The sequence below is a fragment of the Stegodyphus dumicola genome, chromosome 2, assembly GCF_044657685.1.
Source record: "Stegodyphus dumicola isolate Sdum_Otavi_A_Nest chromosome 2, ASM4465768v1".
Classification (NCBI taxonomy): domain Eukaryota; kingdom Metazoa; phylum Arthropoda; class Arachnida; order Araneae; family Eresidae; genus Stegodyphus; species Stegodyphus dumicola.
The window spans coordinates 159,948,022-159,974,028 of record NC_140769.1 but is presented as its reverse complement, the minus strand read 5'-3'; the positions used below and the strand labels follow the sequence as shown (position 1 = coordinate 159,974,028).

General features: G+C 29.1%; 1 protein-coding gene across 1 annotated transcript; it reads right to left on the bottom strand.

The window, feature by feature from the left end:
- Positions 1-3,219: 3,219 nt before the first annotated feature.
- On the bottom strand, positions 3,220-25,885 carry LOC118187036 (uncharacterized). Its single transcript, XM_035357219.2, has 5 exons — positions 25,701-25,885; positions 20,654-20,770; positions 16,985-17,314; positions 9,510-9,707; positions 3,220-4,362 (listed from the first exon to the last, which is right to left on the bottom strand). Exons 1-5 carry the CDS (start codon positions 25,863-25,865, stop codon positions 3,508-3,510), a joined length of 1,665 nt encoding a protein of 554 aa, XP_035213110.1. The 5' UTR covers positions 25,866-25,885; the 3' UTR covers positions 3,220-3,507.
- Between the last annotated feature and the right edge of the window lie 122 nt (positions 25,886-26,007).

Genomic DNA, 26,007 nt, shown 5'->3' with positions numbered 1-26,007 from the left:
CAAAAAAAATAATTTTTCTGTCCAAAATTGCCAGCCTATCCACACCTTTTCATTGATGTGCAGATAACCAGAAACCATTCTTCGGCACTTCTTATTGTATGTTTTTTTTTTTTTTTTTTTTTTTTTTTCTATTTTGTTGATCAATGCCATTTTGTTATATTTTCATTCGTTTTTGGTAGCAGAAACGGGTGAATTAAATAGATGTTTTTATAGCATGCTCTTTGTGTATTATAAATATTAGCTGATTTTCTTTTGAAAATCCATCCCAAACAGACAGCTTGAATTTCTTTGTCATAATTAAGAAACTTACAAAATTTTTATTTAGCATGATGTGATGTAATCATTTCTTCAAAAAAGGCCTTCGTTTTTGAATAATACACAAATACCGTCATATATGTATTATTTAACCCTTTAGCCAGTCAAGCATATATATATGTGTGTGTATCCAAGAACTTTCATAACATATTTCTGGATTCTTGTATTATCCAAGAATTTTCCTAACATTCAGATGCATCTAACTACATATACATGCATCTTAATGTCTCCACATAATTAAGACAACTAAAGAAAGAGTCCAAGTATAAAGCCAGTGATGAGATTTTAAAATTATAAGAATTGGCTTACTGTCTAAATAAGCAATAAAATAGAAAATAATTAACAATAAGTTACTTAAAATTATGAATCAGGAATCTGTTATGTGGAACTCACTAGAACCATTGAATCCTTACTAATATATAAAGTGATAAGAGCATTTTGAAATTATATTAAGAAAATACTTTTTTTCCTTATAACATTTTCCAGATTTGGGAGCAAACCCATGGCTAATTGGAGGTTTAAAGGTATTAGGGTAAATGTTATTGAATGTACATTTAGCCATTTAGTTAATGTATTTTATTATATTTTTTATAAATATAAAAAAAATTATAGACTTTTGTGCATTCCTAAAATATACATAATGAAACAGTAATGTATCTAAGTGATGATTTATGTATATTTTTTACATTGCAATTGCTTACTAGGCATTAAATTTCAGAAGAAATGTTTTATGACATTATCAAATATTGTGTCATTAATAATTTTTGCAATCTTAAACTTCATTTTTGTCTACATATAAATGCACTTATGAATATTATTAGTAATTTCCTAAAGCATTTTTATATTGAAAAATATTTTTTAATCCATTTTTAAGCAGTAATGGAAGTTTACATAAAAACTGCAAATGCTGAAATATAATTTAACTTGTATAGTAGACAATTACCTATTCAGTTCAAAAAAATCTTAAATTGACTGCAAAATCAATATTTTTATTTTTTCAAGATTACCAGTTTTGTTTTCTACTCATTATGACTTTTTATTCTAATATTAATCATTAATATCACTAAATGCATGTGTTTCAAATTTACAAACTTAAAAATGTATTTTTAATCATATTACAAAATTATACTAAAATCATTATGGTTAAGAAAACCTATATAAAAAATTATTCATCTGATTGAAATTTATTATTTTCTAATATAATTGTATAGTTTCTTTCGAAATTTTTTATATCTTTTCCTGAATTTCCTACCTGGAAATATATTGTTTTTAAGGCAGAATAAATTAATTTTTAAGAAAATTCAACATGCCATATTTGTGAAATAAGTTCAGTTACTACAGCTTTTCTAAAAACAGTTGACTGTTTTTAGCTTTTCTCAAGACATTAGATGAAGTGTTTTAATAACAATTTTAATAAAAATCTGGGAGTTTCTAGAAAGTTTTCATGCTGTGTGGTGATCCCATTTGAAAAGAACTCTAAACAATATTACTTTTATAATGCATCATTTATGTTATTGAACTATTCATAACATGGTTCTGATGTAAGAATGTATTCAGATATTAATTAGAAAATATAAATATTATATTTTTTGGATAATTTCAATATAATTTTTTACACTTTTATCTTGAAAAAAATCTTCAGCAGGAAAGCTTTTATTTATCAAAGTATTTTTAAGTATGGTAAAAATTATAGTTTTATCCACACAATAGTATATTCATTAATTAATATACTTATCTATTGATGTAATACAAAATCAACTGATTAAACATTTAGTGAATCTCCAGAAAAATTTATGCTGAAAATCACAATGGATGGGAGATACCAAAATTTAAGTTTTATTTATTGCTAGAAAGCATTTTTCTAAAAATTAAAGAATGGGTAAGCTGGTGACTATAGTATAGGAAAGGAAAATCACAAATATGCTTCATATTAGAATGCTATCACTTGCCTGTTATTATTTTCAATTATCTGTAAAAAAAAAAAAAAAAAAAAAAAAAAAAAACTCAAACTTATGTTTTAAAACTTATAATCGTTGTTAAGCAAGCATTTTATAAAATATTCATTGGAAATATATTATTTCCAATTTAAAGCTATTTATATCTTATATTAATATATTACCTAGTTCTCATCAGAAAAATCCTGATGAATCAAATGGAACAGAAACATGCTGATGTAAAATTTTAAATTAGGTGAAAAAGCAGTCTTATTTTTGTATATTATAGTACTAAGTTTCTACTAAAACTTGATTTTGAGGGTGATCAGACAATTCTTTTGGAGCCAAAAAAGTATTTGGGGGGGGGGGGGTCCTGAAAAAAAGGAATATGCAAGCATGTGCTTATGCATTTCCCAGAATTATTTTTAACAATTCCAAAAACAAAAATATATAATAAATGCTTGATAATTCCCAAAATTTTGTGTCTATATATGGAGGAAATATTGGATAAATATATAAAAGAAAAGGACTTGAATATGCTACATTTTAGCAGGGGCAGAAAAGCAATTAAATTTAAAGAAATCTATATATACATAAAGACAATGTTTTCTTAGCATAACACATCTAAAGAACGTGCCTCATGTGTCTTAACATTAAAAAATGAATCAGTGTCCAAAATTTAGATAAAGAAATTTGTTTTTTGCAGATCAAAGTCCATTTAAATTTCAAGGAATTTGTTTCTAATAAGTTTTGTATTAATCACAGTAAATGATGTGTGCACATTTTTGTAAATATAGGTATAAAATTTTGATCATAAATATTAAAATCATGCATAAAATTCAAATGTTGATAGTTTTATGTCAACATAAAAATATATTTTTTTATCAAAGGAATGAATTTTTTGTACTATATTTTGTTCAGAAACTAACAAAGCCTTATTGAAATATTAAATAAAATACTGAACCAACGCTTTCAATTAGCAGTAAAACTATATTATAATACAAACCTAATGCTAAGTAAAACAACCTGGGTTTTCAATAAAAACTGAAGAAAATCCAATACATATATACAATGATTAGAATACTGTATAAATTTTTGGTGACTATTTACTTGATAATTTGATATAGCAAGACAAAATATACATTTTCCTTGAGATAAGCTTTGTTAATTACTTAGTCTCTCCATTCTTGTGAAACTGAAATAGACATTCTTCATTAAGAAGTGAGTATATATTTTTAGAACCTAACTTTACAACTGTTTACTTTTCTTCTTCATTTTCAGGTTGTGTAGACTCTGATCCTTCCAAGATGGCATTTGATGAGTCATCTTTCTCACGTTTAGATTTTTTATGCTTATGACGTGATGAATGATGTTCATCATCGTCATCATGATGATGACGACGACGGGATGACCTCTCTTTGTGGCGCTCTTCTCTGTCTTTGTGATCACGATGTCTTCTTTCGCGTTCGCGACTATCACGTTCACGATCTCTCTCATAATGCTCACGTTCATAATCCCTATCATAATCTCTTTCATAACGTTCTTTGTCTCTTCGACTATCTCTATATTCCCTATAACGCCTCCTTTCATATTCTTCTCTTTCACGTCGCTTATAATCTTCATCTGAAGTTGGTATTCGACCAGAAGAACGCTCTCTGTTTCTTTCTTCCCAATAATGATCTCTTTCTTTATCTCGAGATCGTTCTCTGTTCCTATCTCTATCACGATCTCTGTCCCTGTCTCTATCTCGATCACGATCTCTGTCTCTTTCACGATGTGGAGAGTTAGTCCAACTGTGCTGTGATTCAGAATTGGCATCAAACTGCCGAGAAGAATTGCCAGTGAAAAACTGTTCATCATATTGTGAATTAGAGTCTACATTAACACCTGGTACAGGTGGTGGAGGCTGTGAAAATATGGGATTTCCATAGAGATCTGGAAATGGAACATGACCTGGCATTGTTCCAGGTGGTGGAGGAATGCTTGGTGGTGGCAATCCGGGTGGTAATCCAGGAGGAGGAACTGATAAATTAGGAGGAATGAATGGGGGTGGTATATGTGTTGGTGGTAGTCCTGGTGGCATTGAGCTGTCATACACATCTCTGCCAATCACCTAAAAAATTCACACACAAAAAAATATATTTTAATTATTTTTCATCTGTTTTATTCCTCTATAGTTATAGCAAAGAAACATGTCAATAACATTTGCCTTAAAATAATTTTCATTTTAATCTAATATGATTACAGTACTTTGGTGCTGTAATTGTATTAGATTAAAATGAAAATTATTTTTGGTTTACAGTACTTTGGTGCTGGAAAATTATATTGAAATTTATTAATAGAATATTTTCTGTAAACGTCAATAATTGTTCTGATCTAGTTATAACAGTATCCAAGTTATCTAAGTATTTTTGGCTTGTATCCATGTTATATATGGAAAAAAACCACAAAAATGCTCATGCAGCCAGCCTATTCACCTGGCATTGTACCCAGGTTGGAGCTACCAATGTTCAGCGACTCTACTGCTCAGCCACTAGTGGGCCCTTTGAGGTTTGAACCTGCAATCTTTCTAATGACTGTCAGTTTTAAAGACAGTGTGAAAGAAACTTTCTTATATTTGTTCACACAATTAAAAGCAAACAAAGTATTATGCATTAAATAGTAAGTAAAAGGGGAAAATTACTGCTGAAGTTTTTAAAGATAACTCTTTTTAATAGTTACATCAACTCTAGAATCTTTTCATTTAGAATTTAAAAAGAAACAATATGAATCAGTCACATTCTAAATAATCTCTTAATAATTTTCTAGAATATAAAGATTATGTGTGGTCAAAATGATTACAGTATTTATGAAGAAAAGTTTTTCATTTTTGGCGGTCTAAACAAAAAATTATGGTGAGGTCAGAGAATAACAAAACTTAACTTTTTTTTATGCATTTAACAAAATTTAAAACAACTTTTAAATGAAATTTAAAAGGAAAACTTGAAACAAGGTGTTTAAATAATGTGTAATAAATTTAATAATATAGTACAATCATCAGTCATCTGGTGAAGACTTATGCTGCCAAAGATTTATTCTTTTGAAAATACCTACAAGAACGAACAATTGCAGAGTATGTATTCATTTGCATACATAATTGTAATTATAAAAAAATTAGAATGGAAAACGTGTACCAACATTTCTACAGATAGTGCACAAACAATGGTGGGCAGAATGGTTTGGTTTGATTTGATTTGTTGAGATTACAGCATACTATGGCTATCTGCCTAAAGGGCAGGATGGGTTCGTGGTAGACTTTCTAAGGGAAACTGGCTTGTATCCATGTTACATATGGAAAAAAACCACAAAAATGCTCATGCAGCCAGCCTATTCACCTGGCATTGTACCCAGGTTGGAGCTACCAGTGTTCAGCGACTCTACTGCTCAGCCACTAGTGGGCCCTCTGAGGGTAGAATGAAAGGAATTGTGATGTGCATTTTGATAATAGCAACAAACGAAAAAAAGTCACTGAAAAAACTACGTAAAATTTCAACCACTCTAATCCAGATTATTTAAAATTTTATGTGATGAAATGAATAGCTAACATACTGTATTATTATCGCATACTGTAAGATGGCTATCTATGGAAAAAGCATTGTCAAGATATTATATGAGAACTACATAGCGAGTTATTTCTTTTCATCATATTTTTAGTAAGTCGGCATGTTAGCAAGTGTACCTTATTTTGCAGATATATTTACCAAGTTAAATGAAATAAATTTATCATTACAAGGAAGAAGCATTTCTGTTTTTAATGTAATGGATAAAACTGCTTCTTTCAGATGAAAGTTAATATTAAGGATCTCTTTAAAAGAAGAGAATAAATTTGACTGTTTTCCTACTTTAGATTAACTTTTAAAATGAAGAAAGTTTAAGAATAGATACAGAAGTTTATAATGAAATATTACATATTTACATGACTTGTAGTTATCCCTTTGTCAATATTTCCCACAGTGTCATTCTTTCACGAGAGCAGCTAAGCCGGCAAATATGAATGCAGATTTCAAAAACTTAATCGACTTGACATGTTATTCCAGCATAAAACAGAATTTTAAAAACTACTGCTAAACAAAATTTGGATATGTTTATGAGAAGTACTTATTAAAAGGAGCTACTCATATTTTATTTCCTCTTTGACAATATAATTGTATAAGACAGGCTTTTCACATTACAATACAACAAAATCAAAATATAAAAACTCATTGCTGCAAAGCTGTTTTTAACACTGTTCATTTTATATCATTTGTTTCATTTAATTAATTTAAAGTGACATTTTTCTTAAAATTAAAAATTGAAAAAAGTGTTTATTTAATATATCAATATCATCATGTAGCTGCAATATACTATAATGTTTCATAAAAATTTTAGTAGTTGAAAGGTATTTCATGATGAGATATATTTGGGAAATCTTTTTAATTATTTTTCAAAAATCAAATTTTGCTTGAAAACATAAAACACATTCTAAAATTTCTATGATTTTAAATTATGTTTTTATTACCAATATTTCTCTTAATGCTAACATCCAATATTAATTACATAAATAACTCTGCATTTTATTAAACTCTACTGCTTATTCATGCATGATAAGACACTTGGCATGTATTATATCTTTTTTTATTCATTTAGCATTACAAAGAAGATTATTATTTCATTTTTATTATTATTTCAATTTTTATACCTGTATAGTGAAAAATCATACTAGCATCATATATTAAAATTGAAATACACTAGTTCTGTGACTGCTGTCTTAAGATCTCTAACTTTAAAAATTTTGATTGAACTGTGTTACTTATTTTAATAACATTTTTGTCTCCCAGCCACAGGTATGACACATAATTGCCAAAATAGGTAATAATCTGCCAAAATTATATGATGTGTTTTCAAAGTTCATTATATTTTGTTTTGTTTGATTCTATGAGATGCAAATTTTGGCATGGTTTTGATTTTTTATTTTCATGATGGACTTATGGGATTTACCAAAAATTAAAATGGAATACGCAAACTTTTCTCAAAATTCAGAAATACTGCCAAAGAATAAAAAATATTCAATTTCATGTTATGAAAGTATCCATTGTTGAAGAAACCTCACAGTATTTATAAACAGAAAATACAAACAAGGGTAGGGAATTGGTTTGAAGAAAACTGAATTTCATTTATCCGTGCTTTATTTCGTGTGAAGAGATGACATCAGTAATATTTTACGAAGAATAATACATTGGGGAAAAGATACTGTAACAGACCAAAATATGTATATTAAATTTATGCAACAGAAATGGAAGTAGAAGAAAAGGAAGGAAAAAACAAGTATAAAAGGGTACACTATTTAATTAGATAAAAGCTTGTTTAGGAAAAAAATAAAACAATGTTCGTCATGTATTTTCTCAGCTGCGGATTTCTGAATGACTCAGTAGAGAAATTTTGGTTAATATATTTGATATACCAATACAGAAGCAACAATACTGTTGAGTGCAATTAAAGGAAATGTTTAAAAGGAATTAATATATTATTTATTTGGATTGCTTAAAAATATAACTAATGAACATGGGCATGTTAGTTTTAGATATCACTGGTTTTATTTATTTATTTATTTATTTATTTTAAAGACCGTCTTGCCCACCTGATATTTAAAGATAAATTTTTAAAAAATGGAGTTAAAAAAATTATTTTTTCTTCAGTAATTCCAAGAAAGAGGATACCAGTATCCTCCCAGGAATATCAGTATACTGGATTTTTATTATCCTTCCTTCAGAATTTATTCAAAATAACAATACCCATTAACTGTGGCTCAGAGCCAGTGAAAAAGTATAAAATAGTAGATACATTGTTACGTTTCTGTTTTCAGGAATATCATATCAGTCAGGAAATTGCTGATCTAAAAATGGCTATTTTAATCAGTGGTAGTTATGCATTTATATGTATGGTAATTATCTATATACAGTACAAAGTCCATAATCCGGACTCCTTAGGACTTCGGTGATTCCGGATTAGGGTTTTTTCCGGTTTATAGATCATCAATTTAAATCTGGTAAGATGGCATGCAGAAATTATACAATTAAAAATATGAAATAAAGAGCAATCATGCTCTAAAAGGTATCAAAATTTACAAAAAAAAAGCTTAATATTTATTTATTTACTTTATTAAACATTTCTTTCAATGCAAGTTGTTTAAGTTACTTTGTTTTTTGTGCTAATACTTTCTCTTTAATTCTATAAACAGACATAATTTCTTGTCCAGTTAAAAAGTTCCACTGTTCAAGTCCTGTAATTGCTGTGTCAAGAATACTGACTAACTTGCCAATCAAAATTTTTTCGTTTTCAATAACGTTCAATTTCGTTTTTTCTCTGTCACTTTCTTCACTTCGGAAGCATGCATGGGTAAACGCTTTACTGGCTTTACACGCATGCGTAGCGGACACGCACATCAAACGCGCCTGCGTAAATGTATCACGCGCATGCGTAAGTTTGTGGCTTTGAGGTCCGGAGTATAGATCATTCTGAATAATTGACGTCCGGATTATGGACTTTGTACTATAGTTTATTTTGTATTTAAACAGTGTAATTATTCTACATAGTATGATAATTAAAGTCCTTCCTCTTATTCTGCAATTTTGCTTCTCTAAGTACACTTTATAAAACCTTACCAAATATTAAAACAGAAATATAATAATAATGGGAGGTCTTACTTCACAGAACAGAATGCATCTGGGATTTTGAGAAATGGCAGAAGAAAGGAAGCGTGTGCTGCCATGTTCAATCTTATTTGGCATAATTCATAAAAGCAAGAAATGAAATTTAAGCTTCAAAATAATCAAAACTAAATTGATAACTAGCAGCATCTATCAATTTTTTTTTTTTTTTTTTTTTAGCTCAGTCAAAAAGATGGCATTGCTACTTCTGAAAAATGAAAACTTATCTGATTACTATTTTTGTAAACAGTCATAAATTGGCAGAAATGCAATTTTAATAATTATTTAAAATTATACATCTAATGGAACCTTTCTATGTAAAAATGTGCTATAAAATTCAAGAAAATGCTTCCAAAAAATCAAAAGCATCACAAATTGTTACCTGTAATTTGTTTGTATATAACTAATATACTTTTATGCAATATATTTGTAATATTCACATTTAAATAAACACAAAGTAAATGATTTTAAAAATTCATGCAGAAATTCAAATTATATTTTTAAAAAAAAAACTGCACCACTTGTAATGTAATACCTGAATAACATTTTCTTTACTATTTCCAGAACGTCTAGAACTATTAGCACCGCAGATGACATCAATGCTCCCAGACATACGTCTGCCAGGAGGAGGTCCAGCTTTTTTGACAACAGCTCCCATTCCAGAATATTTACTATTCTCATTTACAGTTGCTATTGGAATTTGTTGATCTTTTCCAGGTATTATTTGTACAGGCTGAAATACACGCATTTCCAAAAAATAAATTTTGTATATAAATTAAAAATTTATCATTAGTAATTAAGTTAATCAGGATCAATGATATTCTTTCAACAATCAACATCAGAATAATAAAAAATCACATTTGCAAAGGTTCTCATTTTGTGTGAAGATACTCATAATTTCACAATAGAGTAATAATGAAAAACTGTGACTTGCAATGTAAAAAATTATGATGGCTACTACTGGCACTATGTCAAAATAAAAAAGTAATCAAAGATGGATTGGCTTTAATTTTGTTAATAGATGCATCACTATCATTCTGAATTCATGCTGCTGCTGAATTTTTAACTTCAATTTAAATTTGAAATTTTCATTTCTTACTCACATTCAATTAAAAATGTAAACATAAAAAAAAGATGCTCATCCATTTTAATTCTTTATATAAACAGCTATACCTGCAATTTTGCTCATTTTGTTAGAATGAAATTAATTTGTTTTCAGAATTTTGTTAGAATGAAATCTCTTTTCATATATAAACTTATAATACATGAAAAGAGATTTACTGTCTAAAATATATGTAGTATCTGAAACATTGGCATACTAGTTTTAGATATTACTTAAATTTTTAGATTTCTATACTACATAACCAAATAAATCACTCAATTCTAATAATGTTCCCACATTGGCCATATCAAGAAACAAGAGATAATTTGAATTACACCTTTCTGTGCATTATATTGTCACTGTTATGTCTTAAAATTTAAATAAAAAAATATTTCAATGGAAATTATACAAGAAAGTTGCATTTTGTTATAAAAATTAAATACAAATTAATTAAAACTAAAATTATACAAGGTATATCCATAAAGTAACCAGACAATTTCTTAAAAATAACAATTAAGATTACTAATTTTCAGATAAATTTATCTCCTCCATTTATCTCCAGAGATGGCTATACTATTTTTCCAACTTTTATTCAGGTTATCAAAATACTGTTTATAGGCCTTGCGAAATATGCATAACATTTCATTTAATATCTGAGATGTCCTTTCATGGCCATCTAAAGCTTCAGAAAAAGAAAAAAATCAGTTGGTGATAAGTAGGGAGAATAAAGTGGGTGATTTATCACTGCAGTTGAATGCTTCACAAGATATCGTACTGACAGTATTGTGTAGGGCTAGGCATTATCGTGTAAAAGACACCAATGCCCAGACTAAAAAAGTTCCTTCCTAACTTACCTTATCCTATTTCTTATTCAAAAAAGTACTTTCTTGTAAAAATACTGATTAACTGATTGATTTTTAGAGACAAATTCAGGATGAATAAGTCCTTTGTAATTAAAAAATGCAATTATCATCACTTAAGTCTTTGATTTCGATATCCATGCTTTTTTTGTACGGCACAAAACAGTTCTTTTCACTGTGCATTTTTGTCTCTTTTTCTGGGTCATAATTCAGATACTAAATCTCATCTTCTGCTATGATGTACTTTAAAAACTGTCTGTTGTCTGTCTTGCAAAAGTAGCAAATCTTTAGAAGCTTTTCTGTCATCTTTTTGCTGCTGTTTCGAAGGACCAAATCGAGCACAAACTTTTCTTATTTTCAGATTTTCGATTAAAACTAACCTACAGCTTTTTTTGCTTATCCCAATCATGTCTGAAAGTTTCCGAGTAGTTGCACATCTATCATCTTCTACCTAAGAACATATTCTCTTCACATTTTCATCATTCTTTGAAGTTGAAGAGCACTCTACCTCAGGTTTACTACTCCAACATTTCTGTGCTGAAATTTTGGTTGTACCACTCATACACTTGTGCTGTTGAAAATGATGCATCAACATGTTTGAATCATCTCTAAATGTTTCGATAGCAGATTTACTAATTTGCAGCAAAACTTAATGTTATAATGTTGTTCCATTTCAAACTAATTTTGTTTACAATGTGTTATTAGTAAATGAAAATGACTCCAGCATTTTAATATGCAGATGACAAAATAACCAATTTGAAATGGCTTTAACAAGATTTGAGATGTTATTCTAAACATACACTTATTCTTTCACTTTTTTTAATCATTTGATCTTTTTATTTGTCCAGTTACTTTATGGGCATACCTCATAATTATCATAATTACAAAAGCACAAAGAACATAATAAAAACATAAATATTATATTTTATACATGAGTTTAAGATTTTTGTTCCAAATGCAGCAGATAAATGCACAAAACAATATTTACATGTGGAATGTCAGCTTAAAATATATGTTGTGTATAAATATTTACTTTCTCTTGGCTATGTGTATACACGTGACTCAAAGTTATAACAAACAAATAAAAATTCCTTCACAAAGTGTGCTGTAACGATGCAAAGGTATAAGAATCGTGTTTTAGACTTGTGAAATTATCATTATAAAATGCAAGGTGCGATAAAAAAGTTGTAGGACTTTTTCCCCCCTTGGCATATTTGAAATTAAAATTAGGTTTTTCTATCACTATATTGTTTAAACATTTTCAAACATATATAAAAAAATTACATACCAACATATGGCAACACTATAATGCTATAGTCCTCTTTACATAGAAGAAATTATTTTCATTCATAATTTTTGCTAACAAAGAAAATGAGTGATTTGAAAGAACGATGCACTTGTATTAAATTTGGGATAAAATTGAACAAAACTTGAAAGTTATGATCTGATTAATCACACATTGAGAATAATTCTATGTCAAGCTAAAAAATTTATGAATAACATAAATATTTTAAAAAGGGCTGAACATCCATTGAAAATGGACTCAAAGTCAGTAACTGACGTTAAATCAAAAGAGGTCCAGCTCTGTTCCAAGAAAATCAAAGAATAATTGTGAAAGAGATAAGAGATGAAAAATGGAGATAAATTTTCCTGAAATGTGAAAAAAGACAACAATGGATGCTTGATGACAATAATGTACAGCCACCTGTTGTTATTATGGCAATTCTTGGCTCATAATGATCTGGCAACTGATCTGCAACAAACTCGAGTCCAGTAGGCTTTTCCTTTTTAATAATTGAAAAAAAAAATTGAGAGGACAAAGATTTTAAAACAAAATCGCATCATTTTGAGACATAATGGGCTATAGGAAAGCGAGATTTTACTCTACACACTTTATTTTCACATCATCATGAAATGTAGGCACTTAGCTATTTTATGAACTTAAAATAAATTTTGTGTTTCAATAAATCGATTAAATACGAATTTATTTAAGAAAGTGAGCTTAACACCTTTTCAATGGGATATTTTTTGAAAAAGTTTATTTTTAAAAATGTACAGTTTATTTTTCTTTGATTTTTGGACACGTTAAACTTTCATCCTTGTGACTGCTTTTTTTAAAAATTTAAAAAAAAAAAAGAATTTTAGAAAAATGATAATATTTTGTATTTTTTTAATTCTTTTAAATGAAGCTTCCGAGTACACTTCTCACATCTCACATCTTTAAAAATGTGATTTTGGCAACAATTTTCCTTTCTTATTGTTGTTGATAGATTTTTGATGAAATCACATCATTTTTAATAGTTCCATTCTTTTAGAAATATGGGTTTGGCAACAATTTTTCATTGTATTTCTTATGTCACTGTTTTTAAGAGATTGGCATATTTCATTGCCATTTTTTATATATATAATACATTTTTATTGATTTTTTTATAAAGTTATTCTGCAGAGTAAAATTCTGCACGGAATTTTATGTTTTTTTAGTTACTTTCATGTTATTTTTTTGCTTATTTCACTGTTTGTAAGATATCGAAAAGTTTTGCATGATTTTTTTGTCTTCAACGGAAAGTTGGTTAATTTTTTTATTAGGATAATTAATATTTGTATTAAGGGATATAGATTATTTTATTGTAATTTTTTTCTCTTGAAAATATGAGGTAAAATATCATTAATTATACTTTGCTTTTCAGAATTTTTTGTTTTTTGTATTCTTTTATGTTATTTATTGCTCATTTCACTATTTTTAAGATATTGAAAAGTTTTGAGCGATTTTTTTAGGAAACAAAGTTCTTAACCTCCTTTATACTATTTGAGTTCTTAATATTTTGCAAAGGGAAGTTGGTTAATTTATTTATTAGGATAATTAATAGTTGTATTAAGGGATATTGCTTATTTCATTGTAATTTTGTTATATGTAATAATATTTCTTTATTAAGTTGTTCTGCAGAGTAAAATTCTATGCAGTTTTTAAATTTAACGTTTGGTGTTTCCTTTAGCCATTTTTCCGGTACATTTAAAAGCCAGACGAAGGCTGGCAGCAAAGCTGCTAGTTTCAAAATAAAATCCTTCTGCACTTCATCAGCTTTTTAGTCCAAAGGGATTTGAATCCCAAAGGACTATTAGTTTCGTTTTGGCATTTTGCGTCGGACTCATAAATGTCGGTTCACTTTTCAAACTGTTTCCACAAAATGTTAGAGTCCTGCATTATATTTGAAGAAATTAAATAATGAAAAATCTGCATAAATGTATGTATATTTCTCGTATTGTGATAAAACAACGGTACACAGAGTCATCGAATTTTGAATAACGTAATCCTCCAACGAATATGAGCATGTGGAAGACCAAATTTGAAATTTGTTTTATGATCGATTTCCTATTTTTTAAAACTTTGACGAATTTTTGATTAACAAACTCAAGAATTTCAAAGCGAGCAATGGCAACGTTGTGTAGAAAAAACATTTTTATCTCCAGCGCGTGAGTCTCTATCGGAAATTCTAAAGATATGCTCGTTTTAAAACTATTTTGCGATATTGCTGTTGCACTGGATCTTATGGTTTAAGTGCGAGGAACATGATATTTAATAAAGAAAGGTAACACACAAAATGTTAAAAAACGCCCCTTTGGACGTAATTTAAAATCTGAAACATTTCAGATTTTGTTTTTTTAGCTATTTTATTTTTTCCCCCCCTCCAAACTGTAGAAAGCTGCTTAATAAGTATTTTTTTAGTACAGCTAAAAGTACTTCTCACAGTTTTGCAGTAATTTTTGTATTCTTCTATGTTATTTATATGTTTTAAAATTTAAAAAAGAAGAAATTTTTTTCATTCATGATTTTTGCTAACAAAGAAAATGAGTGATTTGAAAGAACGATGCACTTGTATTAAATTTGGGATAAAATTGAACAAAACTTGAAAGTTATGATCTAATTAATCACACTTTTGAGAATAATTCTATGTCAAGCTAAAAAATTTATGAATAACATAAATATTTTAAAAAGGGCTGAACATCCATTGAAAATGGACTCAAAGTCAGTAACTGATGTTAAATCAAAAGAGGTCCAGCTCTGTTCCAAGAAAATCAAAGAATAATTGTGAAAGAGATAAGACATGAAAAATGGAGAACAATAAGAACAACAATAAGAAAGGAAAATTGTTGCCAAAATCACATTTTTAAAGATGTGAGAAGTGTACTCAGAAGCTTCATTTAAAAAAATTTTAAAAATACAAAATATTATCATTTTTCTAAAATTTTTTTTGTAAAAGCAGTCGCAAGGATGAAAGTTTAACGTGTCCAAAAATCAAAGAAAAATAAACTGTACATTTTTAAAAATAAACTTTTTCAAAAAATATCCCGTTGAAAAGGTGTTAAGCTCACTTTCTTAAATAAATTCGTATTTAATCGATTTATTGAAACACGAAATTTATTTTAAGTTCGTAAAATAGCTAAGTGCCTACATTTCATGACGATGTGAAAATAGAGTGTGTAGAGTAAAATCTCGCTTTCCTATAGCCCATTATGTCTCAAAATGACGCGATTTCATCACAAAACATAAAATTTAAAAAATTCTAATTCGAATTTCGAAAAAATCGCTTCGAGGTGCACTGGCTCTTGTCTAGATGCACGTATGTACCCAATTTCGTAGCTTTCGCGCAGCGCAAACGAAAGACACACACACACACAGACTCTTTCTTTTATTATATGTAGAGAAGATGAGACTTGAAAATTGTATAAATCTATTTCCATTAAAATTCAGCTCCAAAACTTTATTTTCATTCAGATAAAAACCCAGTCCTGTAACTTTTTCATCCCACCATATATGCTGATGATGAATCCCAAATAGCAGTTATAGCAAAGGATTTACATTTTATTCATCAGTGAGTATAAGTCTTAAATAAAACACCATCATTAAGTTTGCAACAAATTGTTCATATATTTAAAAAAAGTAAACAATACTACAACAAATATACTAAAAAAAATTACATATTTTTGTAGCTGATAACTTTATACAACTACCTTTACAGCTCATTACAAGTTAGTATGAAAGCTTTCTTCAAATAACTTTCATACTTTTAGTCTTGGACTAAAACTTTGTTTAAAAGTTTAGAAATATATCTGCTACATTAGATAAATGATTACTGAATGTGTGATGGGAATAAATAGTAGGGATAAGACATACACATCCTCAAATCTTATTAAGTCTTGAGGGGGGGAGGGATTGTGATTTGAAAACTTGATCTTTGGAATTTTTTCCATCATTATCTTTTGAATCCTAAACTTAAAAAAAAAAAAAAAGTGAATTCAATGCTTTAGACATACTGGTTTTATTGAGGTTCATTAAAAAGTGAACACAATTGCTGCAATTTCATTGAACTTGGGATCACCAATGTTACTTAGTGGTAGACCTAAGTGTTAATTTTCTGGAGAAAATTTAGCATTCTATATTTAGAGTTTTTCTGTATTAACACCTGAAATAATCCCCTTTCCCATCTCTAACTACTTTAATGTAAAAGCAAAAGTAGAAAAATTCTGGAAAAATGTTAAAAATGAGAAATGTTAGTCAAATATTATCAAATTATATTAAGAAAATAAACCTTTCAATTTAACAGCTTCAATTAAGTATTTCATTTACTAAATTCATTTCTATTTTTTTAATAAATAAGGTGTATTTTTAAAATCTACTTAACTTACTTCTAAGCCAAGCTAGTTTGAAATGAATTTACGTCTTGTCACTTAAAAAATGTAATACAGTTGAACTTCCAACAATCCCACTGACTGACATTTCAAGAATCCCAGGAATCTCATAATAGGGACAAATTATTTTTTAAGTGGACATTCCCTGATAATGAATAAAAGCCTTTGTACTATGTTAATAGGAGATTTGAGATATGTAATTTCACCTGATCTGATTACATACACATTTTATGTTTTATGTACAAGATGAATAAAACAAAAATGTGCAGGTAATTAATTCATAACAAAAATTTCCTTCTTGATTATAATCATGCAAAATAATTATTTAATGTATATTATTTAATATAATGAGAAGATAACCTTTGGTGTCACATTATTGTCTACACGTAATTTGCGTTGCTTTTCACAATAGGCTTTCCATGTATCTTCATTAAAACCATAATTAAAATAATCTGTAATATCAGCTCCTGGTTTTCTCCATGGTTTATCCTCAATAGTATCCAAGTTGAATTCATACATTGATACTCCATTGATGATACCGACTGTTTCTAAATCAATTCCTTTCGTTTTAGATACACCACTAACTGCTGAACCACTGGTGAATGCTCCTCCCCTTTTGATATTCAAATTTACAGGGGCTCCACCATATGGATAAGTAGTAGATGCTGGTTTTATATCACCAATTGTTATCTAATAAAAGTAAATGCAATATAAATTAAATAATACATTATTAACTATTTCATGTAAAATACTTTGACAATTACTATTTAAAAAATGTTAATGAAAGTTTTCAATCAGATACAATAATTACTTCATAAATGAAAAAAGTTAAACATCCTGCATACTGAACAAGCACATGCATTGAAAATTGCTCTGCATTATGAATCACATGTTAAAAAAAATTAGCAAATTAAATATAGAGCTACATTTCTTTTCCTATTTAGGCTATGCATAAGTACGTGCATAAACAAAGATAATAAGCAGAGAGATAAGTGAATAAACATTCTTAATGTATTGTCACAAAAAAAAGTACTAGTCATTCTCGAGCAGGAACATGAAGAAGTTTTTGATAAAGAGGAGAATAGCAACCACCAAAGATCTTCTGCAAAAGTGGTTCAAACCACTAACAGCAATGACTTCCAATCCAGCTTAGGTGTATGGATAAGCAGATATACCCAAAAACATTCTGTTGATTTATAACGTCAGATGGATTGCATTCATTATGTGGGCAGCACTGCATAGGAATTCAACAAAGCTAATATTGTATCTGACAATTAAATAGCGATACAACTAAAAACGATTATGTAAAGTTTTGTGTATGTATATATAAAATAACACAGAAAGTCATTTTTAATTATTTAAATACAGTCAAAATTTGTTAATTCGGACACCCATAATCCATAATGATCTATAATCCGGACCTCAAAACTTCAAACTTTCTGCGCATGCGCGTAAGACCTTTAAACCTGCGAATATGCTTCTGCGCGTGCGCAAAATACGTTTACGAGTGCACGTTTAATGTATAACGGACGGTATAAGCTAAGCTAAAATTATCTAATTATCTATTTCAGTTAATGCTGCAGATTGCGTTGTTCCTTAATCTTCGAATTGGATCCGGCTCATTATTTTTTGCAGACTGTTAGAGCAATTTTATAAAAGTAAGCTTGAACTTTTGATTATGTCAAATAGAATTTCTGATATATATTTACTAATATGTAAAGGATCTACAAAGCGAAAGTATATTTCAAAGTTCATTAAACAAAAAGTGGAATTGCTGTAAAAAATGGATAAAGGCATATATTTTGTTTATCTAAACTTTAACGTTTGTTTATCTAAACTTTGTTTACATTTAATGCGGCCGCAGCGCGCAATTCATTGGAAGTTGATCTGTCAGCACTATCCTTATCTTCAAGGCAGATTTTTTATTTTATTTGGCTTATAATTCCTTACTAAATGTAGTATTTCATCTCGATGTACTCCGTCTTTGATATGATTTAAATCAAATTCCTCGTCATTATAATTCGCTTCCGATAGCGAAGAAAGTGACACAGAGGTTATTGAAAACGAAAAAATTTCGATTGACAAATTAGTCGGTATTCTCGACACAGCAATTATAGGACTTGAACAGCGGAACCTTGTAATTGAACAAGAAATTATGTCTGTTTATAGAATTAAAGAGAAAGTATTATCACATAAAAAACGGAGCAACTTAAACAACTTACATTGAAAGAAATGTTTAATAAAGTAAACAAATAAATATTAAGCTTTTTTTTTTTTTTTTTTTTTTTTTTTTTTTTTTGTAAATTTTGATACCCTTTAGATCATAATTGTTCTTTATTTCATAAATTACGGTTTCATATTTTTAATTTTATAATTTCTGCATGCCATCTTACCAGATTTAAACTGATGATCTATAATCCGGAAAAATCGATAATTTGGAATCGCCGAAGTCCCGACGAGTTTGGATTAACGACTTTTGACTGTATATGGGTACTTATACCATGAAACAGTTGCCAAGCAGCACAGTCAATGCCAATGATGGCATGACGTCACAACATTGGACAATCCAATATTGTTATACTTTTTTCTTGCATTTTGAAAAAAAAAAAATATTAAAATGGAATCTGCCTTCCAAATAACAGCAAGCAGTGTATTATTATCAAAGTTATGGGATCCTACCATAAAAAAGTATTTATTAATGTATACAATATGAATAATAATGGCCATCCTAACTGGAAAACTGTGACATGAGAATGTTTATTTGAGAAAGAACATGCTGCAATGGCTGTAGAATCACATTTGTGACTGCACTCTGGTTCATTTACAGTTAGTCGAGGGAATTAAAATCAACTAAATCGGGAAAAGAACAGCTGGATATTGCCCACAAAATAGTTATAGATTGAAACATTTACTTGTGGTAAGTTTTGCACTCACAGCATTCTAGACACAGCTTCCAGTAAAGTTGGAAGATAACTTTTTTTGTTACTATTTTGAATGTCATTACGATATTTTGACCTCAAGAATAATGGGCGCAGGTTTCAATAAATCGTAACTGCTTTTTCTTTTATTCTATAAGTTGAAAAAATATTCCTTAAATCTATATAAATATAAAATAAATTCAAAGTTTGGGCTCTGAGATGCCCATGTTCAGGTGAAGCACACCCCAACATACGCTACCCGAAAAACTTGGTAGCTCTAGATGATGTCATTTTTTGACAATGCAAAGAATATACTACTAAGCTAATTTACTTTGATTGTAAAGAAAATTAAAACCAGATAAAAAAAATCACAAAACTTTTCAGAACTTCCTCAAAAAGAATATGCTGGCTATCATCCTGATGTAAACAAATGAACTAATCTTACTCTACACGCATTTGAGTGAGCAATGTATGTTCCTTTCATTGGACATACACAATAAGAAATATTCAAGTTTCATATTTTGAGAAATTATAAAATGTTAAAAAATAAATTTTATAGTAAATAAATTATTTTCACTATAATAATATTTTATAGTAATCTCTAGTAAAATATATGAATAGCTCTCAAATGAAGATTTTTTTTTGTACCATACAATTAAAAAAATTGCTACTTAAAAAAAAATGCAATTATTATTTATTGACAATTAAAATTTAAATTTTAGTTTGGCTGCACTGAAGCAGAGGATTTAAAATGTTATTTATTTATATCCAAATATTTTATAAAAGAATCATACTCTTTAAAGCAGCTGTATTGAATTTTCTTTTGATAATTTAATTTTTTTAGCATTCCTTTCTAGTTTTGAGCTTGTAAAATAACACCATCACACACATATCACTTCATTAATTACTACATCAAATAAAATAACATCCAATAATTAATTAATGTTTAATTTTTAGAAAATAGTAGTTATTTGTATTGCTTTTCATATTTAAGCTAAATAGTTATTATATGAGAAAGGGAGATATTTAGAGGATATTCCTAGCAACATTAAACATGGAGCAAAAAAGGTTTAGGCATTTTTAAAAGAATCTTTTAAAAAAGCTTTACAACCTGAACATCATCATCATCTGAATCTTCCTCTTCATCAGAATCTTTTTCTTCTTCATTCTCTTGAACCTTGGTTGCATCTTGATTATTAATAGAAACTTCATCTTCAATACCTCCATGCTAGAGATTAGGAAAAAAATAATCATTTTGATAACATAAATTTAAGAATATACAAATCAACTCAAAGTTTTAAGTGTAACACCCATAAATGCAATATTAGATTTAGAAGTATTAAATGCAGTATAAAAAATTATACATATCAGCTGAACCTTCCCAGAAACACACAAGAATACAAAAATATTATTTTCCAAGATAGCAAAGTTCTAAAATCATTGTAATGTACTTGAACTTACAAACAAGAAACATTCAAAAGCATTGCACTCACTACTAAAAGCTTCTAAAAGACTGGTTTGGTAGAAAAGATTTGTAGACTATTAAAAAAAATGGTTAACATACTGATGGCTATTATCAGCATTTAATGCTTATGACTGGTCAATGTCAGTAAGGCAGAATACTTTCAGATGAGATGCAAAAAAGTGAAGTATGTTTTGTTCCATATTATCTTTGTCATAGTACTCCATAAGGAAAATTAGCAGCACTTGGAATAAATGACAGTCTCTGAACATCAGCATACATTTGCTTAATGTTACAGCTATTCCATTTTCAAAACAACATAATTTTCATTATTTATTTATTAAGTTATCATTATCATGTTTGAGTAATTCATATTAATATCTTCTCATTACACTTGTCTGCAAATATGTGCTTACAAATTACAATGAATTAAGGTAATTAGAACGACACTAGCAGAATAATACATGAAATGGAATTAACACGCGTAAAAAAAGGAATAAGCCTCATGCTAGTGAACAAAACATAGAATGGAAAGAAATAGCAATTAGAACACTAATGAGAAATAATTAAAAAGGAGGGTATGAATATGATAAAAAAATAAAATGCAACTATGAAAACTCTCAAATCAAATTATATGGAAAGACTGAATGCAAATCGTCATATTATGTCTTCTTCCCAGATTTCAGTACTCCGATTATTTGTAATTTGCAATATTGCCGGTTATTGAACATTGTGGGGAAAGTAATACTAAATTCTTGTAGCGCTGTTTACTCAAGATGAGATCACTTGGGGTCATGTGATACGAACCAGCGAATCAGAATGTTGTACAATGAAAACGTAGTAAATTCTTAAATTAATGTCTTTTTACTAATATGTCAAAAATGGATGAAAAAATAATGAAAATTTGGGATTTGCCCAGAACAGAGGAAGAATCTATCAGATCCTTTTAAGCGAAAGGCCTTTTGCCTAAAACTGGTACTTGTGATAATAATTATGAAATGAAATTATAGTTCAGAGACAAAATTCAATGGCGCTGCAACATTTCAACTTGTCCCAGTAAAAGAAGTATATGGAAAGGCAGATGGTTTGAGTCATAGAGATTGAGTTTCTTGAAGTGCGTAGGCTCTATTTATGGTTGGAGCAAAGGATTAACTTCAGTTAAATGGTTTGAAAAGCAGTTGGAAATCAGTCACAGAACAGTTTTTGACTGAAATAACTATATGCGCAAGGTTTGTGTGGATTCTTTGTTAAAACGTCAACAACAGAAAACAGGAGGACCTGGTATGATCGTGGATGAAAGAATGCTCACGAAGCACAAAAGCAATGCAGGACGGATTCTACCACAACAGTGGATCTTTGGTGGAGTTTGCCGTAAACAAACGAATGTTTCCTTTTGAAGGAGCCAAAGCGATCCATAATTATTATATTAGAAGCAATAAAAGAAAATATCAAAAAAGGAACTACATTATATTCCAATTCATAGAAATCATATTGCACTGAAAAACTGGAATAGGAAAGTTTCGAACATTTCAAAGTGAACCATTTTATCGCTTCGGAAACTGGAACGCACACACAAGAAATATAAAAAACTGCAGTAGCGCCAAATGGCAAAATAAGAAACAAAGAGCAACGGCACACCATCATCTGGAAAGTTACCTTGCTGTATTTATGTTGAGAAGGTAAATAAAACTTCCACCTGAAAAAATTCACATTTCTTTCAATGTAAGTTGCTTAATTTTTGTGCTAATACTAATAATTTTATGCTAATCGTTAATGAGATACAATCCGCAAAAGAAGAGGAAGAATGACCTTGCTTGTTTGCATTAGCTGTGCATAAGTCTCGTGATCTCTGAGGTCATCTGCATTGTCTGTTTACAAAAGGTATACATAAGTCACGTGATCTATGAGGTCAGCGGAATGTATCTCATTCTATAGACAGACTTAATTTCTTTTTCAGTTACAAAGTTTCATTTTGTTCAAGTCCTGTAATTGCTGTGTTGAGAATTCTGACAATTATCAATTGTAATTGTTTCGTTTTCAATAACCTCTCTGTCACTTTCTTCACTATCAATAGTGGTATTTTCCAGATCTAGAACACAGATTTCACCGTCCATTACGTGATTAATGATTGGGGCATTGTTATCACAATGAAAATTTTCTGTTGTATCACCTTTATTTATTATTCTTTTCCACATTTCTTTACCTAATCCATTAATTGGAAACTTTAACCTTTGGTTTGCGATATCCAAAAACCTTCAAATTTGCAGTTATCATCTTTATCAGTTAAAAGCATAACCAGCAAGTTTAAATTCCTCCTTAGTTGTCAGATTCAGGACTCATTTTACCCCTGACACACATCCGCTTGATAGCTATAATTATATCAGCAAAGAACTGCTGTAAAAGAGAATGTTCTCTCTCACCAAGATTCCCCTCATTTTTTGTTTCCACCCACTCATATCCTCACGTTCTCGTTCTGTTTTGCTCTCTTTTTAGCATTATCTGAATTTTTATCAGCTATACTTTAAGCATATTTGATTTTTCTGATAATAAAAGAACTTTTCTCCCTTACAACCAGAGCTTAAATTGCACCGGAGTTCACCGAATCCCGGATCCCATGCTTCTTAGTTTTTGTAATATATCATAATTCTAGTCGGAGTGCACTGGAACCCTAAATAAGAAGGTTGCGGCATTTCTTTTATGTAATTTAATAACAAGTTCGGTTGAAATTTTATTTTTAGCAATAAAATTATATTAAACATTGCTTATTAAATTTTAATTTATCTCTTTACATTTAATTATATAGCCATTATGATTGATTAAATAACAATTTATAAACATTAACTAAATAGCTATTAATTAATTTGATAGTAATTAACTATTTAATTTTAAAACTATTAATGAGTTTAATAGTCATTTTATTTATTTATTTATTCTTGTTCCTCTTTGTCGACGGTTTTCCATAGGGCTCCGGCACTTCTAATTTTAGAAATTAAGCCCTGTATACGTCTATCTTAAAATTAATTTGGTTGATCTTTACAATATGGTAACTGATAGTTTGGCGACATTTTGGAGGCGATAAAGGTTACTACCTGGGACTTTGGTAATAATGTGAGCAGTACTCAGTTCCGATTACGCATTATTTTGTGCGGGGAAAATGAGAGATCATGGGATATGTCATGTGATATTAATGGACGAATTACTGTTCTTTAATTGGGAAAAAATCTGGCAATTTTGTATTTGGCTTTATTCTGTGTTGTGTGAAATAATTCTGTGTTGTGTGAAATGTTTGTGAATTTTTGGATCCCATGGCCGTAACTAAAGTGAATTTGAAATGGGTATTTAGTGGTATTGAAAAGGATAGTAATAAATGTTTTTTAAGGTTGTGCGAGAGAGAAATAAAGATGTTTTATTATGTTATTTATTTTACCTGGTATCTTGCTTTGAAAGATAAGTATGATTTTAAAGATTCTGAAACAGAAGGAAGAAAAGTGTATCCGCCACGTAATCAAGATTCTGAAGAAGATTAGGTAAGTTAGTATTTTTAATTATTTGAGGATATTATTTTTATGCATTGTTGTAAATGTAAGGTGGAAAGGAATTTGGTATTATTGGGAAAATTGTTATTAGCAATGATTTAGTGTAAAGTAATTAGGATTGTAAGGTAATTTTTATTAATTTAATGTATGTGCTCATTTATATTTTAAGTAGTGTTTTTGAATTTAATTATATTTTAATGAAATCATAGTTATTTTGTGAATTTTATGTTTGTAGGAATTTGGTATACGTTTAAGTTGAAATAAACGTGCATGGAAATAATTTAAATATTTGATAAATATTTGTATTTGTAACGCTTGCGGTATGAATTCGTTGGTGACGTGTATAATGTAATAGATGATTTAGAGGTAAAAGTTTTTGGATATTTTATTTATTTTATATGTGGAAATGTTGATATTTGTAACGGGTAAATACTTTTTCGCGATCACGTAATTTCATATATGTTCTTTTTACCGGGTTTAAAGATTGAGAAAATTGTCATGTATTTTCGTGAAATTTTTTTAATTTATGAGAAAAAAGCAGTGTACATGGATATAGTGAAGAGTGTGCGCAATGCCATTTTTGTGCAATTCTGGGATGTTTTTTTAAGTAAAAATAAGTCGGCGTGTACATGGTTTATGTGTATGTGTTATTTTGAAAAATGCGTAAGGAGGATGGTATTGTGCAGTTTTTCCTAATTTTGCAGTGAATATTTGTCATGATTAAACAGTTTTGTTTGATAAAATTTCTAGCATAAGTGTAATTCGGCTAGTAGATCGTTGGAAGAAGTGTTCAGGAGATAAAAAGAAAAGAAACATGTTTTTACTGGCGGCGGGGAAAAAAAATAGAGGGTTGCTGTAGGAGAGTTGGTCGCCAAATTTTCGCCAAAAAATCGCCAAGTTACCATAATGTAAAGATCAACCATTAATTTCATGGGATGAAACATTTTGGAAAAAACACAGCTGGAAAAAGGCAAGCATCGATTTTACTCTAACATATTTAAGTAAAAGAAGCAGTATTTAAGTAAAAGAAGCGTATATTTTCTTACCCCAAGATATTATTTACACAGCAAGTGTTTATAAAATTGAAGATTTAGAAAAATCAGTAAATAAGAGTTTTGATCCAGTACATAAAAAACAAAAAAAACAAAAAAAGGAATTACTTTGATATCACCATTTGTTGTTATAATATTTTCTTCACCAGGAACAACAACTTCTTCTGATGCCCTATCAAATATAGCATTTATTTCTTCCTTGCGCTGCTCTTCCGCGTTATTTTCTCCATATAACCATGCATCATCATCGTCCACAGCTATATCAGCCGCCATACTTACATATATTTTTTTATTAATTTTCTTCTTACTGGTGTTGCCACTGCATATCTTGAATCTATGGCAAGATCTGTAGTCTGAGACCCGAAGGCCTTTTCTACCATAAGTTAACTATCGTCCCGGAAGTTTTCTTTGTCTT

Bases quoted from the DNA above. Each gene is read 5' to 3' on its own strand.
- LOC118187036 (XM_035357219.2), bottom strand. From the start codon at position 25,865: ATGGCGGCTGATATAGCTGTGGACGATGATGATGCATGGTTATATGGA. The intron at 20,771-25,700 runs GTAATTCCTTTT...CCTAATCTCTAG, and splicing joins CAACAAATGGTGATATCAAA to CATGGAGGTATTGAAGATGA. The intron at 17,315-20,653 runs GTTGTAAAGCTT...TACTTTTATTAG, and splicing joins CAGATGATGATGATGTTCAG to ATAACAATTGGTGATATAAA.